The 21,051-nt window shown below is 39.4% G+C and overlaps 1 protein-coding gene across 5 annotated transcripts in view; it reads right to left on the reverse strand.

Annotated features, from left to right (window-relative positions):
- Ankrd31 (ankyrin repeat domain 31) overlaps nt 1-21,051 on the reverse strand; it is a 154,392-nt gene that overhangs the window by 22,324 nt on the left and 111,017 nt on the right. For all 5 annotated transcript variants that reach the window (XM_021180851.2, XM_021180850.2, XM_021180849.2 and 2 more), the window contains one exon: nt 11,554-12,547. In XM_021180851.2, the coding sequence (XP_021036510.1) occupies nt 11,554-12,547 (994 nt within the window). The remainder of the gene's footprint in view (nt 1-11,553; nt 12,548-21,051) is intronic.

A 21,051-nucleotide genomic window follows, 5' to 3' on the forward strand; every position in this document is an offset into this window, starting at 1 on the left:
ATGTTGTGTGCCTTCTCCTAGCCTTGAGTAGGCTAAAGAAACACAAATGGTTTTACAACCTAGCTGGAGTCCCCTAGCCTCACATTTGCAATTTCCAACAGAGCTTTGAGGAGTTGACTATCTGCTGAGCTTGCTTTGCAACTCAATCTGGCTGAAACAAAGGATGGGTCCGTGGGTTTTCCCTATATAAACGAAGAGCTGAAAATTTACCCAGTTCACAGATGGTTGCTGGACAGCTACAACTTTGGACACAGGACTTGGAAGATTTGATGGGGATCTGACTTGAAAGCCTCCTTGCTGAGGCTAGCTTTCATAGTATCAGAAGGTGCTATGCAAGCGGACAAGGCAGGGAAACAATCAACAGTCCTACCTAGCTGTTGATGTCTATGAATCACAAAATGACCAATCCTGAAAGATACTCCCAAAGGTGCAAAAGGGCACTAATCAAGAGCTGTCTAACTGGAACTAAAGTCTGTTCAACAGGAGGAAAATCATGCCTGGTACTGGAAACCTAACCATTGTGGTTACTGAGTCTATGGATCTTAGAGGAGAACCTACTAATACAAACAATTCTTAAATATCATACTTGAAGCAATCCCACGAAAATCAGGGACAAGACAAGGCTGCCCACTCTCCCCATGTCTATTCAATACAGTACTAGAAGTTCTAGCCAGAGCAATAAGTAAACAAAAGGAGGTCAAGGGAAAACAAATTAGCAAAGAAGAAATAAAGGTATTACTATTTGCAGATGATATGATAATATACATAAGTAACCCCAAAAATTCTACCAGAGAACTTCTACAGCTGATAAACAACTTCAGCAAAGTGGCTGGATATAAAATTAATTCATATAAATCATTATCCCTCCTTTATACAAATGATAAACAGGCTGAGAAAGAAATTAGGGAAACAAGACCCTTCACAATAGCCACAAATAATGTAAAATATCTTGGTGTAAACTCTAACCAAACAAGTGAAAGATCTCAACAAAGAAATTGAAGATCTCAGAAAATGGAGAGATCTCCCATGCTCATGGATTAGCAGAATTAACATAGTAAAAATGGCCATCCTACCAAAGGCAATCTACAGATTCAATGCAATCTCCATCAAAATTCCAACTCAATTCTTCAAAGACATGGAAAGAGCAATTCTCAAATTCATCTGGAAAAGCAAAAAACCCAGAATAGAGAAAACAATACTTAACAATAAAAGAATGGCTCGGGGAATCACCATCCCTGACCTCAAGCTGTACTAACAGAGCAATACTGATAAAAACTGCATGGTATTGGTACAGAGACAGATATGCTGATCAATGGAATAGAATTGAAGACCCAGAAATAAAACAACACACTTACGGTCACTTGATCTTTGACAAAGAAGACAAAAATATACAATGGAAAAAAGAAAGCATCGTCAATAAGTGGTGCTGGTCTAACTGGCAGTCTGTATGTAGAAAAATGAATATAGATCCATATTTGTCACCTTGCACATAGTTCAAGTCCAAATGGATCAAGGACCTCCATATAAAACCAGATACACTGAATCTAATAGAAGAGAAAGTGGGAAAGATCCTTGACTTCATTGACACAGGGGGAAATTTCCTAAGCAAAACTCCAACGGCTCATGCTCTATGATCAAGAATTGATAAATGAATTTCTCCATGAAACTGGAAAGCTTCTGTAAGGCAAAGGACAGAGTCAATAGGACAAATTCGCAACCTACAGATTGGGAAACATATCTTCACTAATAACCCCACAGCAGACAGAGGGCCAATATCCAAAATATATTAAGAACTCAAGAAGCTAACTACCAAGAAACCAAACAACCCAATAAAAAAAATGGGGCATATAACTGAACAGAATTTACAACATAGGGATCTCAAATGGCTGAGAAGCACCTAAAGAAATGATTCCATATTACACTAATCAGAATGGCTAAGATCAAAACCTTAGGTGACAGCACATGTTGGCAAGGATGGTGGAATTGCAGCCTGGTACAACCATTCTGGAAATCAATCTGGAGATTCCTCAGAATCTATACCACTCTTGGGCACATACCCAAAAGATGCCCCACCCTGCCACACGGGCACATGTTCCACTATGTTCAAAGCAGCCTTGTTTGTGATAGCCAGAAGCTGGAAACAATCCAGATATTCCACAACAGAAGAATGTGGTTCATTTACACAATGGAATACTACACAGCTATTAAAAACAAGGATATCCTGAGTTTTGCAGGCAAATGAATGGCACTAGAAAATATCATCTTGAGTGAGGTAACTCAGACCCAAAAGGACATGCATGGTATATACTCACTAATAAGTAGATATTAGCCAAAAACAAAACAAAAACAAAAACAAAAACCCTACAGAATACCCAGGATACAATCAACAGAACTCAAGAAGGTTAACAAACCGAAGAGTCCAAGTGAGGATGCCTCAACTCCACTTGGGAGGGAAAAGAAAGCAACCACGACCCTTCCGGTCCACGCCAGTACTGGAGTAGCTTGGGCGTGGAGACTGTGGACATCAGCAAGGTACCCACAGGACCCTCCATGGGAACTTAAGATCTCTGTGAGTGGATCACAACTTCTGCCAGGAGGCAGGTTCGAACACCAGTTTTCTGGGCACCTTCCCTGCAAGAGGAGAGCTTGCCTGAAGAGAGTACTCTGAACACTGAAACTCAGGAGAGAGCTAGTCTCCCAGGTCTGCTGATAGAGGCTAACATAATCACCTGAGGAACAAGCTCTAACCAGAGACAACTACAAAACTAACTCCAGAGATTACCAGATGGCGAAAGGCAAACGTAAGAATCTTATGAACAGAAACCAAGACCACTCACAATCATCAGAATGCAGCACTCCCACCCCACCCACTCCTGGGCACCCCTACACACCTGAAAAGATAGTCCCTGATTTAAAAGCATATCTCATGATGATGGTAGAGGACATCAAGAAAGACTTTAATAACTCACTTAAGGAAATACAGGAGAACACTGCTAAACAGGTAGAAGACCTTAAAAAGGAAGCACAAAAATCCCTTAAAGAATTGCAGGAAAACACGACCAAACAGGTGACAGAATTGAATAAAACCATCCAAGACCTAAAAAGGGAAGTAGACACAATAAAGAAAACCCAAAGTGAGGCAACGCTGGAGATAGAAAACCTAGGAAAGAAATCTGGAACCATAGATGCAAGCATCAGCAACAGAATTCAAGAGATGGAAGAGAGAATCTCAGGTGCAGAAGATTCCGTAGAGATCATCGGCACAACAATCAAAGAAAATACAAAATGCAAAAAGACCCTAACTCAAAACATCCAGGAAATCCAGGACATAATGAGAAGACCAAACCTACGGATAATAGGAGTAGATGAGAATGAAGATTTTCAACTCAAAGGGCCAGCAAATATCTTCAACAAAATTGTAGAAGAAAACTTCCCAAACCTAAGGAAAGAGATGCCCATAAACATACAAGAAGCCTACAGAACTCCAAATAGACTGGACCAGAAAAGAAATTCCTCTCGACACATAATAATCAACAACAAATAAACAACAAATGCACTACATAAAGATAGAATATTAAAAGCAGTAAGGGAAAAAGGTCAAGTAACATATAAAGGCAGGCCTATCAGAATTACACGAGATTTTTCACCAGAGAATATGAAAGCCAGAAGAGCCTGGACAGATGTTATACAAACACTAAGAGAACACAAATGCCAGCCCAGGCTACCATACCCAGCCAAACTCTCAATTATCATAGATGGAGAAACCAAAGTATTCCACAACAAAACCAAATTCACACATTATCTTTCCACGAATCCAGCCCTTCAAAGGATAATAACAGAAAAAAACCAATACAAGGATGGAAAACATGCCCTAGAAAAAGCAAGAAAGTAATCCCTCAACAAACCAAAAAGAAGACACACAAGAACAGAATACCAACTCTAAAACCAAAAATAATAGGAAGCAACAATTACTCTTCCTTAATATCTCTTAATATCAATGGACTCAATTCCCCAATAAAAAGACATAGACTAACAGACTGGCTACACAAACAGGACCCAACATTCTGCTGCTTACAGGAAACCCATCTCAGGAAAAAAGACAGACGCTACCTCAGAGTGAAAGGCTGGAAAACAATTTCCCAAGCAAATGGTCTGAAGAAACAAGCTGGAGTAGCCATTCTAATATCGAATAAAATCGACTTCCAACCCAAAGTTATCAAAAAAGACAAGGAGGGACACTTCATACTCATCAAAGGTAAAATCCTCCAAGAGGAACTCTCAATTCTGAATATCTATGCTCCAAATGCAAGGGCAGCCACATTCATTAAAGAAACTTTAGTGAAGCTCAAAGCACATATTGCACCTCACACAATAATAGTGGGAGACTTCAACACACCTCTTTCATCAATGGACAGATCGTGGAAACAGAAAGTAAACAGGGACACAGTGAAACTAACAGAAGTTATGAAACAAATGGACTTAACAGATATCTACAGAACATTTTATCCTAAAACAAAAGGATATACCTTCTCAGCACCTCATGGTACCTTCTCCAAAACTGATCATATAATTGGTCACAAAACAGGCCTCAACAGATACAAAAATATTGAAATTGTCCCGTTCATCCTATCAGATCACCATGGACTAAGGCTGATCTTCAATAACAACATAAATAATGGAAAGTCAACATTCACGTGGAAAATGAACAACACTCTTCTCAATGATACCTTGGTCAAGGAAGGAATAAAGAAAGAAATTAAAGACTTTTTAGAGTTTAATGAAAATGAAGCCACAACATACCCAAACTTATGGGACACAATGAAAGCATTTCTAAGAGGGAAACTCATAGCTCTGAGTGCCTCCAAAAAGAAACTAGAGAGAGCACACACTAGTAGCTTGACAACACACCTAAAAGCTCTAGAAAAAAAGGAAGCAAATCCACCCAAGAGGAGTAGACGGCAGGAAATAATCAAACTCAGGGGCGAAATCAACCAAGTGGAAACAAGAAGAACTATTCAAAGAATCAAGGAGCTGGTTCTTTGAGAAAATCAACAAGATAGATAAACCCTTAGCCAGACTCACTAGAGGGCACAGGGACAACATCCTAATTAACAAAATCAGAAATGAAAAGGGAGACATAACAACAGATCCTGAAGAAATCCAAAACACCATGAGATCCTTCTACAAAAGGCTATACTCAACAAAACTGGAAAACCTGGACGATATGGACAAATTTCTAGACAGATACCAGGCACCAAAGTTAAACCAGGATCAAGTTAACGATCTAAACAGTCCAATATCCCCTAGAGAAATAGAAGCAGTCATTCATAGTCTCTCAACCATAGAAACTTCAGACCAGATGGGTTTAGTGCAGAGTTCTATCAGACCTTCAAAGAAGATCTAATTCCAGTTCTGCACAAACTATTCCACAAAATAGAAGTAGAAGGTACTCTATCCAATTCATTCTATGAAGCCACAATTACTCTGATACCTAAACCACAGAAAGATCCAACAAAGATAGAGAACTTCAGACCAATTTCCCTTATGAATATCGATGCAAAAATACTCAATAAAATTCTCGCTAACAGAATCCAAGAACACATTAAAACAGTCATCCATCCTGACCAAGTAGGTTTTATTCCAGGGATGCAGAGATGGTTTAATATACGTAAATCCATCAATGTAATCCATTATATAAACAAACTCAAATACAAAAACCCCATGATCATCTCATTAGATGCAGAGAAAGCATTTGACAAAATCCAACACCCATTCATGATAAAAGTCTTGGAAAGAACAGGAATTTAAGGCCCATACCTAAACATTATAAAAGCAATCTACAGCAAACCAGTAGCCAACATCAAAGTAAATGGTGAGAAGCTGGAAGCAATCCCACTAAAAATCAGGGACTAGACAAGGCTGCCCACTTTCTCTCAACATTGTACTTAAAGCCCTAGCCAGAGCAATTAGACAACAAAAGGAGAACAAGGGGATACAAATTAGAAAAGATGAAGTCAAAATATTACTTTTTGCAGATGATATGATAGTATATATAAAAATTCCACCAGAGAACTCCTAAACATGATAAACAGCTTCGGTGAAGTAGCTGGATATAAAATTAACTCAAGTCAATGGCCTTTTTCTACACAAAGAATAAACAGGCTGAGAAAGAAATTAGGGAAACAACACCTTTCTCAATAGTCACAAATAATATAAAATACCTTGACATGACTCTAACTAAGGAAGTGAAAGATCTCTACAATAAGAACTTCAAGTCTCTGAAGAAAGAAATTAAAGAAGATCTCAGAAGATGGAAAGATCTCCCATGCTCATGGATTGGCAGGATCAACATTGTAAAAATGGCTATCTTGCCAAAAGCAATCTACAGATTCAATGCAATCCCCATCAAAATTCCAACTCAATTCTTCAACAAATTAGAAAGGGCAATCTGCAAATTCATCTGGAATAACAAAAAACCCAGGATAGCAAAAACTCTTCTCAAGGATAAAAGAACCTCTGGTGGAATCACCATGCCTTACCTAAAGCTTTACTACAGAGCAATTGTGATAAAAACTGCATGGTACTGGTATAGCGACAGCAAGTAGACCAAGTAGGAATAGAATTGAAGACCCAGAAATGAACCCACACACCTATGGTCACTTGATCTTCGACAAGGGAGCTAAAACCATCCAGTGGAAAAAAGACAGCATTTTCAACAAATGGTGCTGGCACAACTGGCTGTTATCATGTAGAAGAATGTGAATTCCTATCTCCTTGTACTAAGGTCAAATCTAAGTGGATCAAGGAGCTCCACATAAAACCAGAGACACTGAAACTTATAGAGGAGAAAGTGGGGAAAAGCCTCAAAGATATGGGCACAGGGGAAACATTCCTGAATAGAACAGCAATGGCTTGTGTGTAAGATCGAGAATTGACAAATGGGACCTCATGAAACTGCAAAGCTTAAGTAAGGCAAAAGACACTGTCAATAAGACAAAAAGGCCACCAACAGATTGGGAAAGGATCTTTACCTATCCTAAATCAGATAGGGAACTAATATCCAATATATATATAAAGAACTTAAGAAGGTGGACTCCAGAAAATCAAATAATCCCATTAAAAAATGGGGCTCAGAGCTAAACAAAGAATTCTCACCTGAGGAATACCGAATGGCTGAGAAACACCTGAAAAAATGTTCAGCATCCTTAATCATCAGGGAAATGCAAATCAAAACAACCCTGAGATTCAATCTCACACCAGTCAGAATGGCTAAGATCAAAAATTCAGGTGACAGCAGATGCTGGCAAGGATGTGGAGAAAGAGGAACACTCCTCCATTGTTGGTGGGATTGCAAGCTTGTACAACCACTCTGGAAATCAGTCTGGCGGTTCCTCAGAAAATTGGACATAGTACTACCGGAGGATCCAGCAATACCTCTCCTGGGCATATATCCAGAAGATGTTCCAACTAGTAAGAAAGACACATGCTCCACTATGTTCATAGCAGCCTTATTTATAATAGCCAGAAGCTGGAAAGAACCCAGATGCCCCTCAACAGAGGAATGGATACAAAAAATGTGGTACATTTACACAATGGAGTACTACTCAGCTATTAAAAACAATGAATTTATGAAATTCCTAGGCAAATGGTTGGACCTGGAGGGCATTATCCTGAGTGAGGTAACCCAATCACAAAAGAACTCACATGATATGTACTCACTGATAAGTGGATATTAGCCCAGAAACTTAGAATACCCAAGATATAAGTTACAATTTGCAAAACACATGAAACTCAAGAAAAACGAAGACGAAAGTGTGGACACTTTGCCCCTTCTTAGAATTGAGAACAAAACACCCATGGACGGAGTTACAGAGACAAGGTTTGGAGCTGAGACAAAAGGATGGACCATCTAGAGACTGCCATATCCAGGGATCCATCTCATAATCAGCCTCCAAACACTGACACTATTGCATACACTAGCAAGATTTTGCTGAAAGGACCCTGATATAGCTGTCTCTTGTGAGACTATGCCGGGGCCTAGCAAACACATAAATGGATGCTCACAGTCAGCTATTGGATGGATCACAGGGCCCCCAATGGAGGAGCTAGAGAAAGTACCCAAGGAGCTAACGGGATCTACAACCCTATAGGTGGAACAACATTATGAACTAAACAGTACCCCGGAGCTCTTGACTCTAGCTGCATATGTATCAAAAGATGGCCTAGTCGGACTAGCCATTGGACTTGCAAACTTTATATACCCCAGTACAGGGGAAGAACAGGGCCAATAAGTGGGAGTGGGTGGGTAGGAGATTGGGGGGGATGGTATGGGGGACTTTTGTGATAGCATGGGAAATGTAAATGAGGAAAATACCTAATTAAAAAAAAAAGAAAGCAGCCACGGGGTGGGGTGAGGGTGGGGGCTGGGTGTGAAAGGGGACAGAGAGGGGAAGAGGGGAGCATGATCAAGTATTCTGGAGGGTGGTGGGGGGCGGACAGGACTGAATCCTGAGGCCAGCAGAAAGAATGGAAACAGGCAACCTTGTGAGGTAGGAGGTGGGGCAGACCCTCTAGAATGTACCAGAGACCTGGGAGGTGAAAGATTCTCAGAATTCAAAGGGAGGGACCTTAGATTAAATGTCCTATAGTGGGGAGAGGGAACTTGTAGAGCCCACCTCCAGCAGAAAAAGAGACATCAAGTGAGGAATGGGGTTGCCATCCCACAGTCAAAAACTCTGACCCAGAAGTGTTCCTGTTTGAAAGAGATGCAGGGACAAAGATGGAGAAGCAGCTGAGGAAAAGGAGGTCCAGCAACAGACCCAGATTGGGATCCAGCGCAAGGGGAGGCCCCAAGGCCTGACACTATTACTGAGGCTATGGAGTGCTCACAAAAAGGGGCTTATCATGACTGCCCTCCAAAAGACCCAACAAAGCAGTTGAAAGAGTCAGATGCAGATATTTACATCTAACCAATGGACAGAAGCTGCTGATCTCAGTGGCTGAATTAGGGAAAAGCTGGAAGAAGCTGAGGAGGAGGGCGACCCTGTAGGAGGACCAGCAGTCTCAATTAACCTAGCCCCCTGAGGTCTCTCAAACACTGGACCACCAACCAGGCAGCATACACCAGCTGGTATGAGGACCCCAACACATATATGGCAGAGGGCTGCTGGGTCTGGACTTAGTCAGAGAAGATGCACCTAACCCTCAAGAGACTGAAAGCCACAGGGAGTGGGAGAAACTCTGATTGGTGGTGTGGGGGGTGGGGCCATCCTCGTGGAGATGGGGGATGGGATGGGGAGGTACTAAATGAGGAATAGTCAAGAGGGTAGACTGGGAGGGAGGGGTATAAAATCTGGACTGTAAAAGAAGATTAAATAAAATTTAAAAGAAAAGGAAAAAAGAAAAATGAGCAACGGATCTGAACCAACCAATACCTGAACCAAAAAGTAAATATGCATGGTCGCCCGGAGGTAGTGGCACACGCCTTTAATCCCAGGACTCGGGAGGCAGAGGCAGGCAGATTTCTGAGTTCGAGGCCAGCCTGGTCTACACAGTGAGTTCTAGGACAGCCAGGGCTACACAGAGAAACCCTGTCTCAAAAAATAAATAAATAAATAAATAAAAATAAAAAGCATGGTCAATAGCACAAGACAATATGTTCAACACCGTTAATTGTGGACATGCAAATTAAAACCATAATGATAAAGCAATACACACACACACACACACGCTATCACACACACAATATAGCCACACTATATGTTAGCAAGGATAGAATTAGAGGGCTGACCATACTAAGCACTGGTGATGGTGTGCAGCCACTAGAGCTCTCACGCACATGCACAAATGTTTGGTGCATGCATCAGATTTTATAAATAACTTTGGCAATTTCCTTAAAGGGTAAATGTATACCTAACTTAGGATTCAGTAACTCCATTTATAGATATTTACCCAAGAAAAATGAAAGTCTATCTCATACCAAAACCTGCATGAGAAAATTCATACTAGCTTTATATGTAAAAGCTAACAGCTGGAAACAACATAAATATCTATGAGTTCTTGTTTTGACTTCTTCCAATGACAGACTCTGATCTGGAAGTATAAGCCAAATAACCCTTTTTCTCCCTAACTTATTTTTTGGTCAAGGTGTTTTGTCCACAGCAGGAGAAACCCTGACTAAGACACTATCATATCAGGTAAAACAAACCACTACCTAGAAATGAAAAGGGAATGAAAAAGGTGAATCTTAAATAATTAGACTACAAGAAAAGAGTTTACAAAAATTAATATGTAAAGTATAATTCTCACAATTCAAATTCTTTTTTTTTCCTTTTCTTTTTCTTCTTTTAATGGTTTTAGAGTTTTATTGTAGAAAGGCAGGGAGAAAGGAGAGAAGATAGAAAGAGAGAAGGGGGAAGGGAGAGAGAGAAGGAGGGCTAGAGAGTAAGAGTGAGGGCTTAAAGAGACAATTCAAATTCTTAGAGATGCAAATGAGAAGCACAAAGCACAGCACAGTTGTCCAAGGCAGGGAAGAGAGAGATATAAAGCAGGCTCTAAGAAGCATCAGGAGCAGGTGGATGGTTTATTGTTTGTGGACAGAATTTCACAGGTAAGTACGTATGTCAAACTTGTTAGATAGTATGCTTTGAATATGCATAGTGTGTTGTATACAAATTATACCCCAACTAAACACACTGAAGATTCTTTAAGCTGATCCGGAGAAGTAGCTACAACTGTCAAAATCTGAGTAACTATAACTAACCTGCTAAAAATCGATGTGCTCTGGTTAATGTAGTTATTACTTATCAAGGTGGTTGTCAGGCAAACTAGAACATTGAAAGAAATGAGCTCAAACCATAATGTGATCACAGAACTGTAATAGTAAACTCCTGTTCTTAGCGTGTAAGGAAAGCCTCAGGAGCAGGAAAAGCCTTTGTCCAGGGGTCCAGGGATGAGAAGAGCAGGAAACACAGTCACTTAGGTGAAATTCTGGTTAGGGAGGGGTGATTCTCAAAGAGCAGGCCACAAGCAAAGAAGCATATTCAAAGACTTGGTAATCTTTTCCACACTAAATTCCTCTTTTAAAAAGTAAGAAGAAACTAAATGCTTTTAAATATGTACATCTAATAGAATCTTTTCTTACCACCCACTTTTATGCATATATTATATTTTAGTTAACTTTCTTACTGAAATTTCAAGTGTGGTCCTAAACTGAGCCTCTATGGAAGAAAAATTAACATACACCTGGGAATGTCTTAGCACTGTACTAGTAGCTCTTGAACCTAGTTTGGAACTAATAACAACAATTTCCTATCTTTGCTATTAAATTCTTCCTGCTACAATATTATTGACTGACTGTAGTTGAAAACCAAAGGTGCTTATGAGTAAATTCTATCAAGGCAAATTCAGAATAGGGTATGGGTATAGATTTTCTTCTTAATGGGTATGTCCCTCCATTCAGAAAGCACAGCCAAATCTTATTTCCTTTATGCCTCTATTATGCTATCCAACACTACTTATGAAATCTGAAAGAGTTTAGAGAAAAAAAAATACCTGTGTTTTAAATTCGAGAATGTTATTTCCTGGACTAATTCTTCCACGTAATATCAAGTCTTTCAGCTGCACAGCTTTCTTTCTGGGAGTTGTGTTGTGGTGTGGAACGGTTTTTGTAGGATGTTGATGGGCAGACGCAGAAGAAAGAGAGCTCTGAGTGCTATCTGCATGTGAAGCAGCAGCAGCTGAGTCTCTAAGACATGGCATTGTCTGATGCACAGTGTAGGTGTCTAAGACAGCAGTGGCCTGAGGCAGAGGCTCTGCAGCTCCCTCAGATGGTTGCTGGGAAGCTGTCTTCTTGTTTCTTCTTTTCCGATTACAGCGGGAAAGCTCCTGCCTGTGAGGAACAGCTGCTAGACAGGCATCATTTGGGGAAAATATGCTTTTATCTTCTGAAATATTTATAGTGCCAGTTAGTGCAGAACTATCAAATCCATAGCCTTTGACTGTAGTTTCTGTAAAAATATTTTCTGCGTGTGAGTTTTCTTCATGAGGAGTAAGAGCAGTAGGTTGGGATGATGATGTAATTTTCTCAGCATCATCTGTGGGTTTGGATCTTAATAACCCACCCAAGGCACAATCCTGGACATTTTGTTTAGAATTTATGTCATTTCCAGAGAATTCTTCTCTTCTCGTTGCCTCCGCATTTAAGCAAATGTTAATCTTCTGGCTCTCACTCTCTGTTTCAGGAGACAGTGGTAATTCTTGCATGCTTCTGTAAGCCAGACTGACAGGAGCGAATAAGCCTGACGGGGCGTGTGCTGAATCTCCCATAGTGGGAGGCTCCTGGCTCTTCTTGTCACTACTGATGTCTGAGTTACATGGCAGCTTTCCTAAACCAACACCAGATACTGGTGTAGCATTCTTATAGTTTTGAATTTTCAGTCTTATCTTTTTCTGTTTCTTTGCTACAACTAAAAGACTCTTTTGTCTCGTGGCCAGGTTAGCCAGTTGTTCCCTCAAGGCCCCATGCTTAAATGACTCCATGGACACCCTATAAGAAAAAGAAAAAAATATTAACACAGAAGATTTTCGTCATAGACTATGGGATATAAAAGATACTCCCTCTCTTAATGCGCATCAACTTTAAGTATAATAAAATCTGTATTTGAGATCTATTTTCCTTTGTAAGGAAACTGACATTTATTTCATATGAGTTTGATTTTAAGATAGTTTTAAATTTACCACTTTTACTATTTTATGTAGATGAGTGTTTTTGCTGAATGATATATATGCGCCGCTTTCACGCATGGTGCCAGAGATCATAGGAAGGCTTTGGCTGTCCTGAGACTGGAGTTATAGGTGCTTGTGAGTCAGCATGTAGGAAAGGGAATTGAACCCCAATCCTCTGAAAGGGCAACAAGTGCTCCTAGCCTCTGAGACAAGTGCGCAGTCCCAGGTCGCCTTTTGTTAAAAACACAATATTACATTATTTGAGTGAGCCTAAAATGAAAACAGAACCTGGGCTATTGATAGTATACTGGTTGGCAGGCAGTCATTGGCAGCTGAATAGTACTACTGTTACTAAATTTTCACTTTGTTTATCTGGTTTAAAGAAGAAATGGTTCGTTATAAATTATAAATGGGAGTAAGGTCTACTAGGGTTCCATAGCTACAGAGTACAAGATTCTTTTTTGAATAATAATACTTCAATGAGACCTGAGAATGTAGTTAAGTTCATTTGTATTCTAAATCTGTCCTCAGGATTTTCAAGTTGAGAAGGATCCCCTAGAGAAAATATTAGCCCAAGAATCTTCAACTCCAAGAACTCAGAATCTTAAAGACTAAGCTAGAAGAAGGGACTCATCCCACCACCACATTTGTCTTTTGGTTACATACAAGTCCCGCACTGACCTTGGCTTCACTGGCTCTGAAACGTTTTGACCTGAGAACCTACACATACTCTTGAGTAACCCAAACAGTTTTTGTTTGTAGGCTGTATCGACCACTATTTATTATTTTAGATTTAAAACAGACAAATTCTAAAGAAGGATAGACCTTTGGGAAAATTCTATTGACTACTCGGAAGTGAATGAGAACAAATAGCATCTTAGTTAATGAGAACGCAGCTTCAACTTTACATAAAATGCTCTCAAGGACGTACCAGTGGTCTATAGTATATGCTCTAAGAGCTACTGTTTTAAGGAAAAGCATTATAGAACTAGTGTGCCTTCCTAATAGTGTCTAGGTGCTAATACTGAACACAGGTTATGGAAAGAGTACTAGTACATATGGAGGGCAGTAAGAAGTGAGTCTGGAAACAACTGGTAGCATAATTTATAATATGCCAGATAAAGAAGAAAGAAAATAATATCATGCTTAAAATTATGTAAAAAAAGAAATTCGCCGGGCATGGTGGCGCCTTTAATCCCAGCACTTGGGAGGCAAAGGCAGGCGGATTTCTGAGTTCCAGGACAGCCTGGGCTACACAGAGAAACCCTGTCTCGAAAAACAAAAACAATAACAAAAAAAACCAAAACAAAATAAAAAAAAAAAAGAAATTCACACATAATATGAAAGTGTGAATCTTCCTTAGATCACCACATCAAGACTCAAATCAAAATCTCTCAATAAAATACTTGTAAACAAAATTCAAGAACACATAAAAATTTATCCATCACAATCAAGAAAGCTTCATCTTAGAGATGCAGGCATGGCTCAACAGACACAAATCAATAAATACAATGCACCACATAAACAGACTGAAAGACAAAAGCCATATGACCACTTCATTAAATACAGAGAAAGGTCGCTGACAAAATCCAACATCCTTTAAGATAAAAACTCCTGGAGAGTCTAGGGATACAAAGAGCATACCTCAACACAATCAAAGCAATTTACAGCAATCCCACAGCCAATATTAGCATAGAGAAACTCAAAGCATTTCCACAAAATCAGGGACAAGACAAGGATGTCCACTCTCTCCATACCTATTTAATATAGTTCTTGAAGTTTTAACTAGAGCAGTAAGACAACTAAAGGAGATCAAGAGGATAGGAGTAGGCAAGGAAGAAGTCCAAGTATCTTTATTTGCAGATGACACATAAAAGACCCTAAAAACTCCACCAGGAAAGTTCTACAGCTAATAATTTTAGTTAAGTAGCAGGATACACAATTAACACACAAATCACTAGCCTTCCTATATACAAATGACAAACCGTCTGAGAAAGAAACCAGAGAAACAGCACCTTGCACATTAGCCTACGGAAAAAGTGTCTTAGGGAGTCTCTAACCAGCAAGTGAAAGACTTGTATGACAAAAACTTTAAGACACTGAATAAGACACTAAAAGATTCAAAGATTTCCCATGCTCATAGATTGGTATGATTAATATTGTAAAAATGATCATCCTACCATATTTTACAGATTCAGTGAGATCCCCATCAAAATTTCAATATAATTCTTCACAGAAATTTTAAAAAATCAACTTCATATGGAAACATAGAAAACCTAGGATAACTGAAATAGTCCTGAATAATAAAAGAAGTGCTAGTATTATCACCACCCCAAATTTCAAGTTATACTACAAAGCTATAATGACAAAAGAACATGGCATTGGCACAAAATCAGATACTTTGTCAACAGACTTGAACTAAAGATTCAGATGTAAGTCTACACACTCATGGACACCTGAGACAAAAATACTGAGAAAAGAAGCATTTTCAGCAAATGGTACTGTCAAACTGGATGGCTGCATGTAGAAGAGAGAGAAAGAGAAATAGATCCATTATCTATCCAGTGGCCTGAAACTCAAATCCAGATGCTTCAAGGTCCTCAGCATAAAACCAGGTACCCTAAATCTGATATAGAAGAATGTGGAGAATAGACTTGAACTCATTGCTATAAGAAAAGAACTTCCTGAGTAGGACATAAGTTTGCACAGGCATTAAGATCAACGATCAATAATTCATGAAGCTGAAAATCTTCTGTAAGGCAAAAGACACCATCATGCAGGCAAAGCAGCAGCCTATAGGATGGGGAAATATCTTAACCAACTATACATCCCATAAGGGTTAGCATTAAAATATATATAAAAAACTAAACATCAAGAAAATAAATTACTTAAAATGGGGCATGAAAATAAATAGTTCTCAAAAGATGAAGCATTAATGGTTGAAAAACACTTAAAGAAATACCCAACATTCTTAGTATCAGGGAAATGTAAATTAAAACTACTTTGAGATTTCATCTTATACCAGATTAGAACAGCTAAGATCAATAAAATGTGCTAGTGAAGATACAGAGAAAGGGGAATATTTATCCATTGCTGGTGGGAGTGCAAACTTGTATAGCCACTATGGAAGCTAGTGTGGTGGTTTTTCAGGAAGTTGGAAGTTGATCTACCTCAAGATCTGCCTCACGTTCCAGCTATACTACTCTTGTGCATATACCCCAAGAGTCTACATCCACAGAGTCACTTGCTTATCCATGTTCAATTCTGTTCTATTTACAACAGCCAGAAACTAGAAAGAGCCTAGATGTCCATCAACTGAAAATGAAAATGTTGTACTGGACATTACAAATTGAATATTACTCAACTGTTAACAAAAATCACATTTGCAGGTAAATGGGTGGAGTTAGAAAAAAAATCATTGTGAGTGAGGTAACCCAGACCGCAAAGGATAAATAAATATTGTATATTTTCTCTTACATGTGGATATTATCTTCCAGGCCTTTGATAATATGTGTTCTAAAATCCAAATAACTACAGAGGTTAGGTACCTAGTAAGGAACTAGAGCTAAGAAGAGCATTCCCCAAGGAAGGGGAAACAATGTATCATTATGGAGAGAGAAATGGGAACCCAGAATAGGAGATTTCAATGGGAAGGATTTAAATGGATAAAGGAGGGAATATGGGGAGGGTCAAGTAACAGTAAAAGCCATCTGAAAATCCATATAAAAACCACACCATAAAAGCTTCTTAAAATATATACATAGTCAAAAGGAAACTAAATGGAGTCACCAAAGAACAGGGGATACAATACCCCAACTAGATATCTTATGCCATTAAATAAAACCTCCAGTGCCAGGAATAGGTTAATGACTTATTGAGTCACTGGCTAAAGAGTCCCCAATGGAAACCCCAAATACACAGGCTATTGTCATTGTCAAGGATACTGTTTATTCTCTACAACCTGATGGTAAGGCCCTAATGTTGAGGACACCACTTACTTATGTCATGGAACATGAGTTAGTTGAACTGGTATCTAAATAAAAGCTTCATCCCCTACTGACTAGAGTTCATGGTACTGGAAGGTTCTGTGGACACCACCAGAGGAGGACAGTAATCATCACTATCTCCCAGTTACCGTCCCTGTAACCTACAGCAGTGACATGCACAAATACTATGGGAGTAACCACCAACTTTCTGATTGGATTTAGGACTGTTCTAGGAGATGGAACCCTGCCTGATGCTACTAACCGACCAAAAGGTTATGTGACAAGAGGAAAACCCAATACTATCACTCTGCTAAAGGAACATAGTGATAAAATGACTCCTAACAAGGCATTCCTGTGAGTGAGTGAGTGAGTGAGTGAGTGAGTGAGTGAGTGAGTAGGTGGATGAGTGAGTGTGTGAGTGAGTGAGTGTGTGTGTGTGTGAGTGAGTGTGTGTGAGTGAGTAAGTGTGTGTGTGTGAGTGAGTGAGTGTGTGTGAGTGTGTGTGTGAGTGTGAGTGAGTGTGTGTGTGTGTGAGTGTGTGTGAGTGAGTGTGTGTGTGTGAGTGAGTGTGTGTGTGAGTGAGTGTGTGAGTGAGTGTGTGTGTGAGTGAGTGAGTGTGTGTGTGAGTGAGTGAGTGTGTGAGTGTGTGTGTGAGTGTGTGTGTGAGTGAGTGTGTGAGTGTGTGTGTGAGTGAGTGTGAGTGAGTGTGTGAGTGTGTGTGTGTGTGTGAGTGAGTGTGTGAGTGAGTGAGTGTGTGAGTGAGTGTGTGAGTGAGTGAGTGAGTGAGTGGGTGGCTGGGTGGGTGAGTGAGTGAGAAGCTTTCTCTTGCAGCAGATGGAAGCTAATACAAAGACTCACAACGAGACAATGCAGAGAGTGAGAAACTTTGGGGCATACAGTCCTGGAAAAATTTGGAGAGTGTGGCAGGATGAACAGGACCAATACTGGTTCAAGCCAGATGGAGGTTCCAGTACTGATTTGGAGCCAAGCAGCTATCTACGACTGATACCCCTTGGTAAAGGGGGAAAAAAAAAACCAGTTTTCTCCAATGAAATTTCACTGGCCATATTAACCACACTTCAGAGAAGATCCCAAACCCACACAAAATTAATTCAATGATATTTTTGTTGATGTTTTGTCTCATTTTGCTCTGTTTAGGCATTTGTCTTACAGCCTTTTACTTGTTAGTTCTGATCTCTCTCTCTCTCTCTCTCTCTCTCTCTCTCTCTCTCTCTGTGTGTGTGTGTTGTGCACTTGAGAGAGAAATAACATCAAGTTGGGTGGGTAGGATCTGGGAAGAATTGGGGTAGGGGAAAAAAGTTGATGAAAATGTATTGTATTAAAAATGTCAATAAAAATTAAAACCAGAAATACTACATAATTAATTCAACAAGTGGGTATTTGTATACATAGCTAAAATCAATTAAGCCAGTATGACATAAAAATGAAGTAATCATCATAACTAAAGTTTTAAGAGCTGATTTTTAATAAATCCAGAAAAGGTGGATATACAATAAGTGGCAAGTGGTGGTTATAAGGCAAAACATGTAAATAAAATATTTTGAAATTTTGAACATAAAGCGGACATTCAAGAAAAACTAATTTTTAAATATGCACGAAGAAAAAAAGCTATAGAATATTTTCTCAAAAAGCCACAAGAAATATATCACCAATATTAGCATTATACAGTTCTTTAATGGCCTCCAGGAATTAGATGTACATAAAACCACGAAAGAATTAACTTATTTGTCACCTCTGAATGACATCTGCGATAACAAAAGTTCATATATGTGTGAATCTGATATAAACACTGCTGTGGTGAGAAAAGACAGGAGCTGACTGTTAGATGAAAGCTCGATGGGGTGGGAAGACGAAGGAAGAAGTGCAGAGAAAAAGAAAATGACAAATGAAAGCTCATAAAATTCAAAACCTTCTGTCCAGCAAAGGAAACGAAGTAAAGAGGCAGCCCAGAGAGTAAGAGGGATATTTGCCACCTACACATCCATCAGAGGATACAGTCTACAATACACAGGGAAGTAAATAAACTACCTACACATCCATCAGAGGATACAGTCTACAATACACAGGGAAGTAAATAAACTACCTACACATCCATCAGAGGATACAGTCTACATTACACAGGGAAGTAAATAAACTACCTACACATCCATCAGAGGATACAGTCTACAATACACAGGGAAGTAAATAAACTACCTACACATCCATCAGAGGATACAGTCTACAATACACAGGGAAGTAAATAAACTACCTACACATCCATCAGAGGATACAGTCTACAATACACAGGGAAGTAAATAAACTACCTACACATCCATCAGAGGATACAGTCTACATTACACAGGGAAGTAAATAAACCACCTACACATCCATCAGAGGATACAGTCTACATTACACAGGGAAGTAAATAAACTACCTACACATCCATCAGAGGATACAGTCTACAATACACAGGGAAGTAAATAAACCACCTACACATCCATCAGAGGATACAGTCTACAATACACAGGGAAGTAAATAAACTACCTACACATCCATCAGAGGATACAGTCTACATTACACAGGGAAGTAAATAAACTACCTACACATCCATCAGAGGATACAGTCTACATTACATAGGGAAGTAAATAAACCACCTACACATCCATCAGAGGATACAGTCTACATTACACAGGGAAGTAAATAAACCACCTACACATCCATCAGAGGATACAGTCTACAATACACAGGGAAGTAAATAAACTACCTACACATCCATCAGAGGATACAGTCTACAATACACAGGGAAGTAAATAAACTACCTACACATCCATCAGAGGATACAGTCTACATTACACAGGGAAGTAAATAAACTACCTACACATCCATCAGAGGATACAGTCTACATTACACAGGGAAGTAAATAAACCACCTACACATCCATCAGAGGATACAGTCTACAATACACAGGGAAGTAAATAAACTACCTACACATCCATCAGAGGATACAATCTACATTACACAGGGAAGTAAATAAACTACCTACACATCCATCAGAGGATACAGTCTACAATACACAGGGAAGTAAATAAACTACCTACACATCCATCAGAGGATACAGTCTACATTACACAGGGAAGTAAATAAACTACCTACACATCCATCAGAGGATACAGTCTACAATACACAGGGAAGTAAATAAACTACCTACACATCCATCAGAGGATACAGTCTACAATACACAGGGAAGTAAATAAACTACCTACACATCCATCAGAGGATACAGTCTACATTACACAGGGAAGTAAATAAACTACCTACACATCCATCAGAGGATACAGTCTACAATACACAGGGAAGTAAATAAACTACCTACACATCCATCAGAGGATACAGTCTACATTACACAGGGAAGTAAATAAACTACCTACACATCCATCAGAGGATACAGTCTACAATACACAGGGAAGTAAATAAACTACCTACACATCCATCAGAGGATACAGTCTACATTACACAGGGAAGTAAATAAACTCAGTGTCAAGGAAACAGCCCAGAGCTGGACAGAGTGGCCCACGCCTCTAATCCCAGCACCCAGGAAGCAGAAGTAGGTCTGCTCTACAGAGTGAGTTCCAGGATGGTCAGGGTCACACAGAGGAACCATGGGGATTGGGGGAGGGGAAGAAAACTTAGTTTCAAAAGATGTGCCATGTGTTAGAACAGAAAATACTCAACAGAAGGAATGAAATGACTAATAAGCATTTTAAAAAATGTTCAACATCATCTGCTATCACCCTAGTCAGAATAACTATCTTCAAAAATGACAACAAAAACAGGAAAGGAGAACCCATATGTACTACTGTAGGGGAGTGAAACTGGTACAAGTTATGGAATCAGTGAGGAAGTTCCTCAAAGCTAGAACCAGACATAGAAGCCATACTGTCAGTCTTATCCAGGGCCCAGAGAATACATTTAGTAAGAGAGTCTAAAAAATAAATTCTCAGAAAACTACAAATACCACACAGCTCTCAGTGACTATAACAAATCCCTGAACGTTATTTGGGGATCGTGCTTTTGGAGGTTTCAGTCATTGCTAGCTTACTGCTCTATAATCATGTTGTGAGATACATATCATGGTGAGAGTGTTTGACAAAACACAGCTATTTACTTCATGGTCAACATGCAAAAACAGGACAGAGGGGCTGGCGTTTCATTGTACTCTTGTGGTGTTTGTCTCCCAACAACTGGAAAACTTCTACTGGGCCTCACTTTAAAATTTATACCATCTCCAACAGTGCCAAAAGCTAGGAACCAAGCTTTTAACACCTGGGCCTTTGGGAAA

This window comes from Mus caroli, unplaced genomic scaffold, assembly GCF_978045245.1.
Source record: "Mus caroli unplaced genomic scaffold, Mus_caroli_1 scaffold_15, whole genome shotgun sequence".
In the NCBI taxonomy this organism is placed as follows: domain Eukaryota; kingdom Metazoa; phylum Chordata; class Mammalia; order Rodentia; family Muridae; genus Mus; species Mus caroli.